Source organism: Corvus brachyrhynchos, unplaced genomic scaffold, assembly GCF_000691975.1.
Source record: "Corvus brachyrhynchos isolate BGI_N302 unplaced genomic scaffold, ASM69197v1 scaffold146, whole genome shotgun sequence".
NCBI classification, from domain to species: domain Eukaryota; kingdom Metazoa; phylum Chordata; class Aves; order Passeriformes; family Corvidae; genus Corvus; species Corvus brachyrhynchos.
Genome location: NW_008238960.1, coordinates 1839253 through 1855287, shown reverse-complemented (window position 1 = coordinate 1855287; position 16035 = coordinate 1839253). Strand labels below are relative to the sequence as shown.

At 40.0% G+C, this 16035-nt stretch overlaps 1 protein-coding gene across 3 annotated transcripts in view; it reads left to right on the top strand.

Moving 5' to 3' along the window:
* The window catches only part of SALL3 (spalt like transcription factor 3), a 25478-nt gene extending 15443 nt beyond the window's left edge, over window positions 1-10035 (top strand). For 2 of the 3 annotated variants that reach the window (XM_017738641.1, XM_008637126.2), the window contains exons 3-4: window positions 9-2927; window positions 3918-10035. In XM_017738641.1, coding sequence (XP_017594130.1) covers window positions 9-2927; window positions 3918-4349 — 3351 coding nt within the window. In that variant the 3' untranslated portion in view covers window positions 4350-10035. The remainder of the gene's footprint in view (window positions 1-8; window positions 2928-3917) is intronic. The other variant, XM_017738642.1, reaches the window with a different exon arrangement.
* Window positions 10036-16035: the final 6000 nt, after the last annotated feature.

Genomic DNA, 16035 nt, shown 5'->3' with positions numbered 1-16035 from the left:
TCCTGCAGCAGCTCATGGCCCTGCAGCAGCAGCAGATTCACCAGCTCCAGCTGATCGAGCAGATCCGCAGTCAGGTGGCAATGATGAACCGCCAGCCCTTGCGACCATCCCTCAACCAGATCGTGGCTGCCCAGGGAGGTCCCGGGCAGGCGTCCAACCAGCTGCAGGGGTTTGCCACCAGCGCCGCTGTCCAGCTCACTGCAGTCATTCCTTCTGCCATTGTGGGGCAGGCCACCAGTGGTCAGCCCACTGCCTTCGATGGCTCTCAGCACATCTCGAGACCTACATCTGGAGCAAGTACACCCAATATATCCAGCAGTGGCTCTTCTGCCCTGCCTGAATCAGGTGTACCTTCCTCCTCAAACGCAATTACGTCCATAACTCCTGTTTCTGTGTCAAATGCTCCTAACAGTGCTTCGCAGCCCCAGAATGCTTCAACTCCACCTTCAATAGGACATGGAAGCCTCACCTCAGTATCCAGCCTGCCAAACCCACTTCTACCTCAGACTTCTTCAAATAGCGTAATCTTCCCCAATCCACTGGTTAGCATCGCCGCAACTGCTAACGCGCTCGATCCTTTGTCAGCCCTTATGAAGCACCGCAAAGGAAAGCCACCAAATGTGTCAGTGTTTGAACCCAAGTCGAGCTCCGAGGATCCCTTTTTTAAACATAAATGCCGATTTTGTGCCAAGGTCTTTGGAAGTGACAGTGCTTTACAAATTCACCTCCGCTCGCATACAGGCGAAAGACCTTTTAAGTGTAACATATGTGGAAACCGCTTTTCCACAAAGGGCAACCTGAAAGTTCATTTTCAAAGGCATAAAGAGAAATACCCTCATATTCAGATGAACCCTTATCCTGTTCCAGAATACCTCGATAACGTGCCCACCTGCTCTGGAATCCCGTATGGGATGTCACTGCCCCCTGAAAAGCCGGTCACAACGTGGTTAGACAGTAAACCTGTCTTACCGACAGTCCCAACTTCCATCGGGCTGCAGCTGCCCCCGACTATACCGGGGGTGAACAGTTACGGAGATTCTCCAAGTATCACTCCTATGAGCAGGTCACCCCAGAGGCCTTCTCCTGCCTCCAGTGAATGCACTTCTCTATCCCCCAGCCTCAACACTTCTGAGTCAGGCGTTCCAGCATCTGCTGAATCCCCACAGCCTGTTCAGAGTGGCTCATCTCTGACCAAGGCAGAACCTGTCACTCTGCCTCCCACGAGCACACGGCTCGGGGACCTTTCTGCAGGTGGGCAAGTTTCTACAGCTTCTACGTCTTCAATTCCTACAGTGGTTACAGACAGCAGCGTTGCAACGAGCCTCCCAAACCCTGTGCTTCCAGCAGTGTCTGACCAGTTTAAGGCAAAGTTTCCATTTGGTGGTCTGCTAGACTCTATGCAAACGTCAGAAACCTCAAAACTACAGCAACTAGTGGAGAACATTGATAAGAAGATGACAGATCCAAATCAATGCGTCATTTGTCACCGTGTGCTTAGTTGTCAGAGCGCTCTCAAGATGCATTACAGAACACATACAGGAGAAAGACCATTTAAATGCAAAATTTGTGGACGTGCCTTTACTACGAAAGGCAATCTAAAAACACATTTTGGAGTTCATCGAGCGAAGCCACCACTTAGAGTACAGCACTCGTGTCCCATTTGTCAGAAGAAATTTACAAACGCGGTTGTTCTTCAGCAGCACATTCGTATGCATATGGGTGGGCAAATTCCAAACACGCCGCTACCAGAGGGCTTCCAAGATGCCATGGACTCAGAGCTTTCCTATGATGAGAAGAATGTTGACACACTGAGCAACTTCGATGATGACATTGATGAAAATTCTATGGAAGAGGACCCGGAACTAAAGGACACAGCAAGTGACTCATCCAAACCCCTTATCTCTTACTCTGGGTCATGTCCTTCTTCGCCACCTTCTGTGATCTCCAGTATTGCTGCTTTGGAGAATCAAATGAAAATGATTGATTCTGTCATGAACTGCCAGCAGCTGACCAGTTTAAAATCCATAGAAAATGGATCAGGGGAAAGTGACCATTTGAGCAATGACTCCTCATCAGCTGTTGGTGATCTTGAAAGCCAGAGTGCAGGCAGCCCTGCAATGTCAGAGTCTTCTTCCTCCATGCAAGCTCTGTCTCCTGTGAATAGCAATAGTGAAAGTTTCAGATCAAAGTCCCCCGGTCTCAGTAACCAGGAAGAGCCGCCAGAAATACAATTAAAGACAGAAAAACCAGACAGTCCCCCACCCACAACTGAAAATGGAGGCGCATTAGATCTGACATCCACCAACCCGGGAAGACCAGTCATCAAAGAGGAGGCTCCTTTTAGTCTGCTGTTCCTGAACAGAGAACGTGGTAAGTTTAAAAGTACTGTTTGTAATATCTGTGGCAAGCCTTTTGCTTGTAAGAGTGCATTGGAAATTCACTACCGCAGCCATACTAAAGAACGTCCATTTGTTTGTACAGTCTGCAGTCGTGGGTGTTCCACTATGGGTAATTTAAAACAGCACTTACTGACGCACAAATTAAAAGAGCTGCCTTCTCAGTTATTTGAACCCAACTTTACTCTAGGTCCCAGCCAAAGTACTCCTAGCCTGGTCACCAGTACAGCACCTACCATGATCAAAATGGAAGTGAATGGTCACAGCAAGCCGATCTCTTTGGGTGAGGTTCCCTCGCTTCCAGCTGGAATCCAGGTTCCTGCTGCACCACAGACAGTGATGAGTCCGGGGATCACCCCTATGCTGGCACCCCCCCCTCGCCGGACTCCCAAGCAGCACAACTGTCAGTCGTGCGGGAAGACCTTCTCCTCAGCAAGTGCACTGCAGATACACGAGCGCACCCATACCGGTGAAAAACCGTTTGGTTGCACAATCTGTGGTAGAGCTTTTACCACAAAGGGGAATCTTAAGGTAAGAGGCCACATGAAACTGTAAAGGCTTGGGGAGGGGGGGTTAAAGAGCACCGCTCTTGAACTCAGCAGGTTTTAGTGCTAAGCGTTTGTCCCAAAGACAGGTGAGAAGGGAGCTTCAAGGAAATGTTTGCTGTATGGTGGCGGTCATTACGCTTCCACTGCGTGGAAGATAGGGACTGAAAAGTGGCTGTGCAATGATGCGAACTTTAAAACTGGTTCCAGGTATACATGCAGGCATGTTGCAACTCTCTTGACAGATGTGATGGCACACCCAGTCAGCTGATGGACATGTTCTGAGAGTTCTTATGGACCATCAATGCAAAATAACCTTGCTATAAACCAGAAACACAGAGCTTGCTTGGCTCCTTTGGTGCCTCCCCAATTTCTATTTTCTATTCCGCTTTGCAGCCATTGCAGAGTAGAAAGCTGCTTCTCCCAGATTTACAGTGGGTTACTACAGGAGTGATGGCTCCTATTCCTACAGTCTGGTTAGCCATTAGAACGCAGCCTGGGAAAGACATTTTAAATGTCATTTTTAATAATACTAAACTTAGCAAAGTAATCAGTGCTTCTGACATGAGATAAAATATGAAAACAGACAAGATGAAAAAAGGGAACGGGCAGAAAAAAACACCCATTTCCTAGTATGAGTAACGCCCTTGGTAATCTTCAGCATGTGAGGACTTCCAGCTTGCATGTGAAATTGTCTAACCCAAGAGAGTATGTACCCTTTAGTCTTGCAGTGCTGTTTGTTTTCACTGAGAAGAAGCAAATGCACATTGAAAAACTGCTATGGAACTGGGTTTTCTTTGTGTGGGCTGACTGGACCTTAGAACTGTGTCTTAACTGGAACTGATTTTTTTTCAATACGAATTAAAAGGCTTTTTTTTAAAAAAGCGAGCACTACTGTAAGTAACAGCATTTCAGGCTAGACACCTCAGCAGAATGTGCTAACTTGGGGGTGCTTCTTGTCCTGTTCACTCTGCAGGTTCACATGGGAACTCACATGTGGAATAACGCCCCTGCACGCCGTGGCCGACGCCTCTCTGTGGAAAACCCCATGGCTTTGCTCGGTGGCGATGCACTCAAGTTCTCCGAGATGTTCCAGAAGGATTTGGCAGCTCGGGCCATGAATGTTGACCCCAGTTTTTGGAACCAATATGCTGCAGCTATCACTAACGGACTTGCTATGAAGAACAATGAGATTTCTGTCATACAGAACGGAGGCATTCCTCAGCTCCCAGTAAGTCTAGGCGGGGGCGCCATCCCGCCTCTAAGTAACCTTACCGGTGGCATGGACAAAGCTCGCACAGGCAGCAGCCCTCCCATTGTCAGTCTGGACAAAGCAAGTTCTGAAACGGGAGCCAGTCGTCCATTCACCAGATTTATTGAGGATAATAAAGAGATTGGCATAAATTAAAAGCATTCATTCCGAATAACTGTTGGACCTCTACTCGACACAACTTGTCCTGTTCCATGTACAGCTTTTGAAGCTAAGCATTAGTTTCCTGACCTAAATGCATAGGTTCCCTTTAAAGTTTTACCCATAGCAGAAATACATAACTTTGTGGCTGCTGAAAAGTTGTCTTGCAAGATCTGCATGGTACTTCTTTCAACAGTGAGTTTGACTGTTACTGAGAACTTTGAAACCTTTTAATTTAACAGAAAACAAACAAACAAACCAGTCATGGGATAACTTCATTAGAAACAGAAAGAGGCTAGTCTACATTCACTTTGCTTCTTACAAAACTTACTATCACCTGAGAAAGGGGGGCTTCATTATGGCATTCTGTCACACTTATTTGCTGGTTTTGTTCAAATTAGTTAGCAACTTGGACTATGTTTTTAGGAATCTTAATCTTAAATAAGTGATTTAGTACCCCAATGCTGTGTATTATTACAGTATCCTTGTCTGTAGTATTTATAATGTTAAGATTATGCGGGTAACAGACAATATACTAGCCCCAAACTTAAATGAAGCTTTTGTACTGCAAAATACATCTGGCTATGTGATTTTTCTTTTTTCTTTTTCTTTTTTTTTTTTTTTTTTTTTTTTTAAGCAAGTTTTGTTTTACTATGAGTAAGTGGTTTCTTTCAATGCAGGCAAAATTGTGAAGTTTTATTGGGAAAGATAGCATGCTTTTCATGTGCAAGTACCTGTCAGTAACAAACCTTTTTTTATTTAAATATTTGTAGCTGCTATGTGGACAGTTGTTCTATTAAATGAAAAAAAAATGTAGTGTGGATTTTAGCTCAATGATTGGAAAACAAGTTACAGACAAACCTTAGCACCATAAATTATTCACAACATTATAAACAGTTGTGAGTAAATACTCCGTGTTATCAAAGCTGTACAATAAAAAGGTAATGTTTGTATAATGTGGTTGCAAACTCTTAATTTATACTATTGCACTTTTAGTATTTTGTATTAGGGAGGTTTGTCTATAATTTGAAACTGAACAAAGATGTAAACTATTTTATAAATAGTACTTTGACTTAAGGAGTAAGGAGGAGGACCCTGATGCAGTTTCTTGTTTTAAGGTCAAACAATGAGAGATCTCTATCAACTAAGCAGAAAATTGCAGAGAACTGTCAGATCCTTAAGAAATATGGGGACTGCCATTTCTTAAATGGAAATGATTCATTTAACTTTTCTACTAAACCCACTCAAAAGTGTGACCACCCCCGACAGAATTCTGATACATTTATCTTAGGAGTGTGATATTAATACAAGTCTAGGATAGAGGAAGAAGTACATTATGTAGGTTTAATTTTCCTGTAATCTGTTCTGTCTCTTTCACACATAACCATGAGAAAGATGCTGGCTGCCTAATAATAGTGGGAACAAAAAAAGAACTTTTGAGCAGCGTGAGCAGTAGTAACACACAAATGTTCTGTATTTATTTCCAACTCTGATTATCTTTTCAGATTGCTCCAAAGCACAATGTACTCTGATTAATCAAATATAATTTTATGGTGATTGCATTGTTGGAATTACACTGAGTAAACAAAGGGAATGGTTCCACTCATAAGTTAGGCTGGGGATGCTGAGGAGACTGGGGCTCAATCAAAACTTGAACAGTAAATGTTTTGTGTACTACCTCATTTTTGTGCATTACAACATGGTGGAGTTGACACTCTGAACTTCCGTCCAGCAGAATTGCTTGAGGGACATTATGGGTAGCTGGGTAACAGCGCAAGGAGTTTTATGCCCCTGAAGAATGAATCAGACAGTGAGGTCTTCTCAGTTGAGACTGAAAAATAGGACAATCTTTCTTATACAACAGAAACCATTACTGTAAGAGGATGGACTATTTCTGCCATCATATAATGGAGTGAAAAGAAGTTCAAAGACTTATTAGCTGTTTGTTTCTATTGGAAATGAACAATGAACTCTACAGCTCCATTTTCTACAATGATGAGATAGAGATATATAGATATAAATATATATCTATATCTGAGCAAAATTATATATCTGTAACACCTCTACAATATAACACAATTTTTTTGCCACAGTGTGTGGGTGGTTAGGGGTGTTTCCAAGTGTTAAAAAAAGAAAACTGAGGTGGCTTAATGTTGCTGTATTTCAGCAATTGAATGTTTTTATTTATCTGTGTAATTTTTGGTGTGACTTTTTTTTTGTTAGTATTTGGTACCATGTAGTGTTATCTCTATTCCCTAAAGGATGTGTATAACTTAAAAAACAAACAAACAATAAAAAAACAAACAAAAAAAAAAAAGAAAGAAAAAGAAGAAAAAAGGAAAAAGGAAAAAGAGAAAAAATATGTAAAGTGTTGTAAATAAGATGGTTGACGATGGTACAGTAAGACTGACCCCATTTTGTATTCAGGGTTAGGCCATTCCTCTCTGCATGGTGAAGAGAGACACTATTTTTATACTGTGATACCATGTAGGGCAAGGAGCCTCCCTGAAACAGCTGGGAATTGTTACCTAGATCCAATATTTTTTATTATTAAATCTTGTTGGCTTGACACATCTACTGATTGAAATGGATGTCTTAGTCTAGGTTACTATTTTTGTCATATGGAATTGAATAAAATGCAGGATGTAATATTATTTCTGAATTGCGTTCCTTGATTAATAACAGAATAAGATATGAGACTAAGGTCACTTGTGGTAGATTGGTGTCAATGACTTCTAATTGTTGCCTCTGAAAATCGGAATAAGGTCGACACCGTATATTCAAATGTTTTTCTAATTTATAGTAGCAGTGCAAAGGGATAGAATTATTAAAATCTGTTTTCCAATGAAAATAAATTTTAAGAGCATTTATCCCAAGGCAGTAGAACAAAAAAAGACAACAAAAAAAATATTTTGGAGGGGGGAAAACAGACTTTGGAATGACTACTGTTTGAAATTGACTGCTTTCTGAACACTTATCATGTACTGTCTACTGAAAAAGCCTCCTTTCCAGGTTGTTTAAACATTTGCCTAATATTCATGATACACTGAATGATAACATTTGGGAACAAATTTATCAGGAGCAGTTCAAATTCTAAAATTAGAAAAAAAAAAAAGAAAGAAAAGGAAAACAATTGACAACTCGCATCCATTCATTCCAAATGACATAATCTATACATTTAAACCCATGGTTTTGTTTTTGTCTTTTTTTCCAATACCCTCAATTATCAAAGCATGTCTAACTTAACCAAATTATTTTTTCACATTGATTTAAATGAAAGTATTTACATTCTTAAGGTTAGGCATGTGGTTAAGAATCTCCTGCAAAAAAGCTGTATGTTCAAGTAACCTCCAAGCTGTTATATTCCAGTGGTGAATGCCTGCTGCATTTAAAACAGACAAAAGATAAATAAAAGAGAAAAATCTGTATTAATCATCTTTCAGTGGCCTTGTTATGCAGATACTGTGTTTTATAAGATGAACCCAAAGAAGGTATGAGTTTCCTCAGGCGACTCAACAACAACGATAGGTTTGTGCTTTTCTTCCTCCATGCACGTCCCTGAGTCTTGCTGAGAGAAAACATGATATGCAAAAGAGAAGAAAAGCAAAGGAGCGCTGATAGCTATGGTTCTGTTCAAAACACAAGAGGAAAATCACCTGCTTTCCCCTCCTCCCCCCCCAGGAAAGGATGAAAGCAGAATGGTATCTAGTTTTAAATATGTATGGGGGGGGGGGTTTTTATCATATGAAGACATTAAATAATAAAATATGCTGCACAGATGAAAATGGTCAGAGTCTGTTGAATTACAGATGTCTAAAAATGGAGCCATTGTAGGAACTCTATATATGATCAGAAAAATTGCCCATTATGATTTTTTAAGGGGAGGGTTCCAGCAAGGCTTTCAAACTTTTTGCTTCCATTTTTCCCATGAGTTATTAGAAAGAGAGCATTTATGACAAATGATTGCATAACTAAATTTTTACCCAGGTGGTTTTTTTATTTTGTATATATTAGCCCTCAATATATTATCTGTTCCTTTACCTGTTTTGTCTTTTCTCTCTTGGAAAACACTTTGTTTTTCTAAAGCTTCATTTGTGCTGTATTTGTGTTGCCTTTAATTTACTTCTCTGCATGTACTCTGTCATTTGGAAGATACTGTGGTTTATTTTTTCCTTTTTCTCTAATTCTGCAGAGGTCAAAAGAGCTGCCTGTTTTTTACGTCTATGTGTAACACTAGCATAATGAGTGATGAAGTCTTCAGTGATGTGATCAGGTATGTGCATAGCTCACAGGATTTTCTGACAAACATGCCATTCACACTCCTTCCTGCAGATGAAGGCATGAAGCTCATTAGTGTTGCTGATTGAGGGCAGCCGCAGATGGGCAGGAGGATGGAAGTCCTGATCCTAACTCCACTCCGCCTGCTTTTACACCACTGAAGCTCTACGGCCTTTAGCGGAGATACTCCAGGTTTATTCTGGTGCAAGAGGGACTGCTTCCACGTTCAGATGTCTTGCTTTACTTTAAACATTTTCAAAACAATGGCTAGCTATACAATATTTTAAAGTATGTCTAAGCAAAAGCACTCTGGACTTTATTTTTAAAAAGAGGGAAAAGAGAATACGTATATTTTAGTACATTCCACAGGATTATCCCAGTTTTAAAGGAAGTCCTGAAATCTGAATCTAAAATATATATGGCTGTGCCCCTTAAAATATAATTTGATGTCATCATACTAATATTCAGCATATTCTCATAAATGAGTAAAAGAACCTGTAATTTTTATGCATAAAAGAATGGGAGACTCTTGCTACAGTTCTGCTACACAAGGTATGCACTCAGAGGGACATACCTTCCCTTTGCAGATATGATAGGTATCATCAGATTTATGAAAAGAAAAATACGTGTTTGTGCATGTCACAGGACCAATATATAGTACTTTATTTTTTCAAAGGGAGAAAGTCTCAATCAATTGACAAAGCAACTAATATGAAAGCCAACAGCTTTGGGCTGTGCCACTTAGGTTATTTTGAGGATGTGGGCAAGTTCTATATTAGGCTAATGTTTTGCTTAAGAATGACATACTTCTGGGGCCTCTGGGAATCAGGGAATCAGGCCTCTGGGAATCCCCCTGCAGCATCAGCTAGCACCTTGTAGTATTGGGATGAGTTGCCCCATCAGTAAGATGGGGTAACACTTCCATACCTACCTCACAGGGGTGTTGTGAGGAATAGTTTTATGTTTGTACAGTGTTTCAAAGATGGAAAATGTTTAATATTATCACTGATTTTAGAGACTTAATAGTATATGTACTATTATTTATTATTTGTACTCCAGTAGTACCTATGAGCTCCAGTCAGGACTGAGAGGCCTTACCCTACATGTTGTACACTCACCTAGTTGGGACTGACATAAAATTTTACTTAGTAACATTTTTCAATGGAGATATGTCATTATCAAATACCTATTTGATTACTATAGTGTTTAATTCAATTATTTAGGTGTTCAAATTGATTATCAGTTTTAGGCTATGGCAGAGAATTATCTGGTATCACATTTTGTTTTGAGCTTGTATTGATTTTCAGAAAAAGTGCACCAATTTTTTATGGATACTCTACAATCAAATCTTGCTATCAGTGGAATTCTACTGTACTTTTTGCTATTAAAGCTAAACATTAAAATACATCTGTGTGTATACATTATTATACACCAATATATAATATATATACCTATAAGCATGTAAGTTTTAAATTCCTTTAGCAGCTTAGATTAATTTCAAACTGTGTCTGACATATTTTGCACAAGCATTGCCGATTTCAGATGTGACTTAAACATCGTTAAATGGTGTTGGCTCTCAGTAAAGATATAAAAACTGGAAAACACGACAACAAAAGACATATTGTCACTATCATATTTATGAAGGCTTGTAAGGAAAGTGTCTAAGTCTCAAATGTATTAAAAACCTTCAGTAAGTCATAGAAGTCTTTACTTAGATTATGTTGGAATAAACTACTATATCAAAATGAAATCACTGTATATAAGTATGTTAAAATGAATAAATAATTCCAAAGGTAATGCCTGCTATCATTTGGATGCTGAACAGAAAGTAATTTCTTTCCCAAATTGGCAAACTATAGTTAATATTTTTCTACAGGTATCTGGCTTACAATACTGTGTTAAACAGCCTCTTTAGCATCTGGCCATGTGCTAAATATATTGGCTCAATTAATTCTATTGATACTCCTGTGTTTTTTCTTTGATTGTAAGGAAAGTTTTTTGTTTAGTTTTGATTGAGCTGGCACCAGTGATGTTAGTCTCACTGATTTCACTCAGGCACATCATGGAGTAAAGGTATAAGCAATGGTAGGTGAATCTAGTCTAAAGAATGTCTCTTTCTTTTCCTTCTGGGTATTTCTGACATCTCTCCATCACCCCACTCCATGCTGGTTACCAGCCAACGTCGTAGGTTGTTGTCTTCCTTGTGTGTTGATTAGCACTCGTGGCTCAGCCCATTTTATGGAACACTTGGCACTTGTTCAGCTACAATGCACACTTCATATGGGACCTATAGATACACCAACATGAGTATCATATTTAATGCAGGCTGCTGGTGGGGGCTGCAAGTAAACACCTATGCCGGAAGTCGTATGTCATTACCTGCGGTGTGCAGCGAACAAAATGGGCACATAAAAGGATGTGGTCATCAGGAGGTTTCTATCACCTTATATTCTCAATAATGTGCCTGATACAGGAGGATTGGTTTTGGTTTTCCTTTTTTAAACAATCCTTACTTACTAAAACCAATGGGCTTTATACTAAGACATTAGCTAATGCAACTATTGGGTAACAGAATCAATTTCCCTGTGCACTTTCGAAATTCTCTTAAAAGAAAATTCAATTAAATCTTCAAACAGTTTCTTATGTACCTTGTGTCCTTGAATGTGATATCTATTCCAATATTTGGCAAGAGTTTGGGCCAGTCCATAGTATTTTCCCATACACTGGGCAGTCCAGATCTCCAGAAATTACCCCCGGTAAAGTAATGACATATGCCAACCAGTACTACTCATTACATGGAATTTTTTCAATGTCTTATCATGCAACTTATTACAATAGCTGAAACTCCAGCCTCACATAAAGTAGCTTAAATGAGCCTGGTAATCTCTGCAGTTTACATATTTCCTCTTCTCCAAGCGCTACTATCTTCATGAAGCAGTTTGCCACTGTTTCCTCTGTGACAATGTGTCTTCTGATTCTTTTCTGCAAAATAGTGCTGCTATGTTCATTTCTCTGGCTTCATTGTCTCTCTGTACACGGCCATGTACTTTACATGTTTTCTTTTAAGTTGTGTTAGATTTGCCCAGTACACACGTCTGTCCTTGTATCATGTTGAGATTAATTTCTTTTTTAATTTTTGGGCCAGGTCGTATTGTCCCTACTCACACCTCCATCCAATTCCAATTAATTTCTTTCATTGGGACTATGAGTAGAAGATGCTGCACAATGAAGTAAAATTCAGCACCCTGAAACTTTGAAGAATTTTAAGATGTTTACCCAGCTGGGATTACTGCACACTCACATGTTGAATACTCGAGTTTATTAACCTCAGCTCTTGGGCCTGTTATACATACAACTAGTTCCAGTCTTAGTTCCTTTATGTCTGGAGACTCTTTCAGGCTGATTTTGGTTTTCCACACTTTTTAAAAAATAGCAGTATATTACCAGTTGTTAAGGTTGGGGTGCTCCTGAAACCAGAAATATAATCTAGTCAATGTTGGTCTGTATGAATGTCCCAAACAGATTTTCAGTTTAACCCTACTCCATGGTCTTAGAAAAAAAAAAGAATATTTTATTACTTCTAAAGCTTACCATAGGGCTCCAAAAGAGAAATGAAAATGACCCTTAGCACATCCTGGTAAGTGCAGCTGTAAAAGGACTCATCTTTTTTACTGAGCACAGAATTTCTGGTTTCTACAGAATCATTCCTGATTTACACTGGTATGGGCAAAATCAAAAGGTTGTAGTGACCGTATCATCCGTTTTTCATCAGAGCAAGACACTTGTCTCTTTTCTTAAACTACAAATTTTTCAATGCACTTTTTGTGGCACAAGTCACAGTACATACTGGAACAAGCATGAGATAATCAAAGTATATCTATACTTCTGTATGTCTCAGACCTGTTCCCGTTCTAGAGGCCACCTGTACCAGCAGAAGCTGCATCTGTACCATTTCAAACACTGGCTCTCTTGGCAAGTTACATTCAAAGGGAATATTGGGATTGGCCCTTGCCCCCAAATCCTGCCTGGATGTTGAATGGGATTGTGTCTCTCAGCCCGTGTCAAAGCTTCCCGTGAAGATGTTGCAGTCTGATGGGGCAGTTCCTGGCTGCCTGCCCTGGTCCTGGTCAGCTCGAGGAGACCATCAAAGCCTATGAAGACAAACATTTCTCTCCTGAGGAGCAAAGTGCACTTTTAGATGGAGTAATTTGCTATCCTGCCTTTACGTAGTCATACTTTTAAAGTATCTGGAATGGACTCTTATCAGAGTGCTCCATTCAGCATCTTTCTCTCTTGCCATTAGAAATTTGACCCAACTTATGTGATTTCATAGGTCCCATCTCATGCTCCTGGGAAGCTGGGCTTCTTCCACAAGCTGTCATGTGCGAAAAGAGAATCTCTCCTTATAGATTTTCTGAGGGGGTTCTCTGGACTCAGTGAAGCTGCCAGAACATCTTTTAGCACCTGCTTATTCATTATTTTATCTAGGTATGTTATCTAGCCCACTCTTGTTCCAGCATAAGAATGTTATTCATGGTTATTCAGGAATAATATTTCCTGAATACTTATGTAGACAGAGTAGCCCCTTAAGTAATGAGTTCAATTAGGCTAAGATACACTATGTAGCAATTCAATAACAAAAAGTCCTGGGAGGCAGAGGGACAAGAGGCTTGCCAATTGCTAACACACAGTATGCTGGATGACAGCTAAAGACACCATGCTGTGGCGTATTTGGCACATGCTGGCCTTCAGTTATGCCTAGCAACTCCCAAGGTTTGAGCAGTTCCTTGCTAAGGTTTTAATCAAGGGAAAAAGTAGTATGGTGTGCAAATTAGTAAGACAACAGGCTCCATTCGAAATCTCTTTGGGGATGTTCAATCTTACAGAATACCAGCATCCAAGAAAATCAATTTATCTTCCATTTTTGCCTAAAAAATGTCAATAGACAGTTTAATTTAGCAATTCACTGCCCTGAACACAGGGTATTGGATTCAGAACTGTAACTTAAAGAAAACACTCTCAAAACTTGAAACGCATAAAATTTGACAGATTTGAATTAGGAATCACAACGGATTCAGCATTTGGTCTGTATTTCTCATTTCCATTGTTAAAATATGGAAATATTTATTCTAAGAAGTTCGGTTATCTGCATTTTAAATGGGCTAAACATTCTACCATGTTCTTGAAAAAACCTGCCTCCACTATATATTCTTTTGGGAGAATAATACATTGCAAAAATGCCTAGAAATCTTCTTTGGCTTTTCCTGTAGTTTAGTGAGATTACTATTCTCAGTTTTCATTTCAAATTCCTTTTGAGGAACCTGTCCTGTAAAATGTTGCTCATTTTTTAGAGAAAATTCCTTCAAGATTTAAACCCTACTTCAAGTCATTATAATGACTATTCAAATGAAAACAAAACCCAGAACCTAGCAACACTACACTAAAATATGGAATTGAAAGATTGTTATGCCAATTCCTCTGAGTCATCTGCTTTTCAAGCTCCTGGTTTTGTGATAGCAATGGGATGCTGCCTGGCTGAGCATTGAGGATTCTTCTGCAGTTTCTGAGGAGGTGACTGCCAGTCAAACCTCTTGACTGCTGCTGGGGTTAAGTCTTCAGAGGCTTGAGATATAGAAACACATTTCTTAGCATTGATTTTTATGGAGAATGCTAAAATGTAAAGTTTCACTCAAATGCTTCAAATGAATTACCTTATTATAATTGTCTTGGGCCACAGAAGCAAAGGAAAACTTTGGGTAATTAAATAAGAGCCAAAACCAGATTTCAGCTGCTGCAATCATGCCACAGCTTTAGAATCTGTGTTGATATGCCATTCACGGTCTACAAAGGTTAGAACTTGCCCACTGGGTTAGGATCCTTGAGCCATACCATACCTGATTGCTGAACAAAGCACCTAGTAAAAGCAAGACCCTAACAGGGTATCAGAAAACAGAAAAAAGCCCCTGTTTCTCCACTGCAAGACAGAGATTTGACTGTTCTCCTGAGCACTTAAAGTTGATGTACTATAGTTTTCATGATTAGAGCATTACAGTAGAGCTGAAACTCTGCCAGTGATTTCAATATGGATTTTTTGTGCTTTGTTTTTAACTCATCTATACGCCAGTTCATTAACTTGAGGTAAGCTTTTCTCAGCTTGTATTTGACTTCTGCTATCATTATTCTTATAATTGGCTTCTGTCCATGCTATTTTGTACACTGGCAAGTTGTAGTGTTCTGTTCACAGGATGTGTTACTGAATAACTAGTTGTAATGTAAGTGAAAGCATTCAGAGAAATCACAAACACCCATCACATTGCTGGTTTTATATGTTAAGATGTCAGATATTGTACTCCTTTAAATTCTTAGCTTTGGTTGAATAGGGTATATTTGTCTCCATTTTTTTCTTTCCATGTACACCCATAAGTAGGGCACAGCCACTAAAATGACCATGTACTCGGTAGATGATTCTCTGTTCTAAAACCAAACTCCCGCTAGCTTGTGCCCCAGCCTGAAGTTTGTATTTCTCCCAGAGTGATATAACCACATTATATAGTCCTCCATGAGTTATTTTGTGGTTAATATGTAGGAACTGGGACAGCAGGTTTTTTCCTCTCAGAATAATTTGGAGATTTTAGTCACTTACTAAAACATTGCTACCAAAATGACCAGAAAAGGTTGTTTTAAGTTGCAGCAAAAGCTGGAGGCAATACCTGGCATAAAGCGATGTAGGCAGCCTTACCACAGCACAGGAGTAAGTGAGCACAAGACAAGAACCTTGCTCAGGCGAAGGAAGGAAGGAAGGAAGGAAGGAATTCGGAAGGAAGGAATTCGGAAGGAAGGAAGGAAGGAAGGAAGGAAGGAAGGAATTCGGAAGGAAGGAATTCGGAAGGAAGGAAGGAAGGAAGGAAGGAAGGAAGGAATTCGGAAGGAAGGAATTCGGAAGGAAGGAAGGAAGGAAGGAAGGAAGGAAGGAATTCGGAAGGAAGGAATTCGGAAGGAAGGAAGGAAGGAAGGAAGGAAGGAAGGAATTCGGAAGGAAGGAATTCGGAAGGAAGGAAGGAAGGAAGGAAGGAAGGAAGGAATTCGGAAGGAAGGAATTCGGAAGGAAGGAAGGAAGGAAGGAAGGAAGGAAGGAATTCGGAAGGAAGGAATTCGGAAGGAAGGAAGGAAGGAAGGAAGGAAGGAAGGAATTCGGAAGGAAGGAATTCGGAAGGAAGGAAGGAAGGAAGGAAGGAAGGAAGGAATTCGGAAGGAAGGAATTCGGAAGGAAGGAAGGAAGGAAGGAAGGAAGGAAGGAATTCGGAAGGAAGGAATTCGGAAGGAAGGAAGGAAGGAAGGAAGGAAGGAAGGAATTCGGAAGGAAGGAATTCGGAAGGAAGGAAGGAAGGAAGGAAGGAAGGAAGGT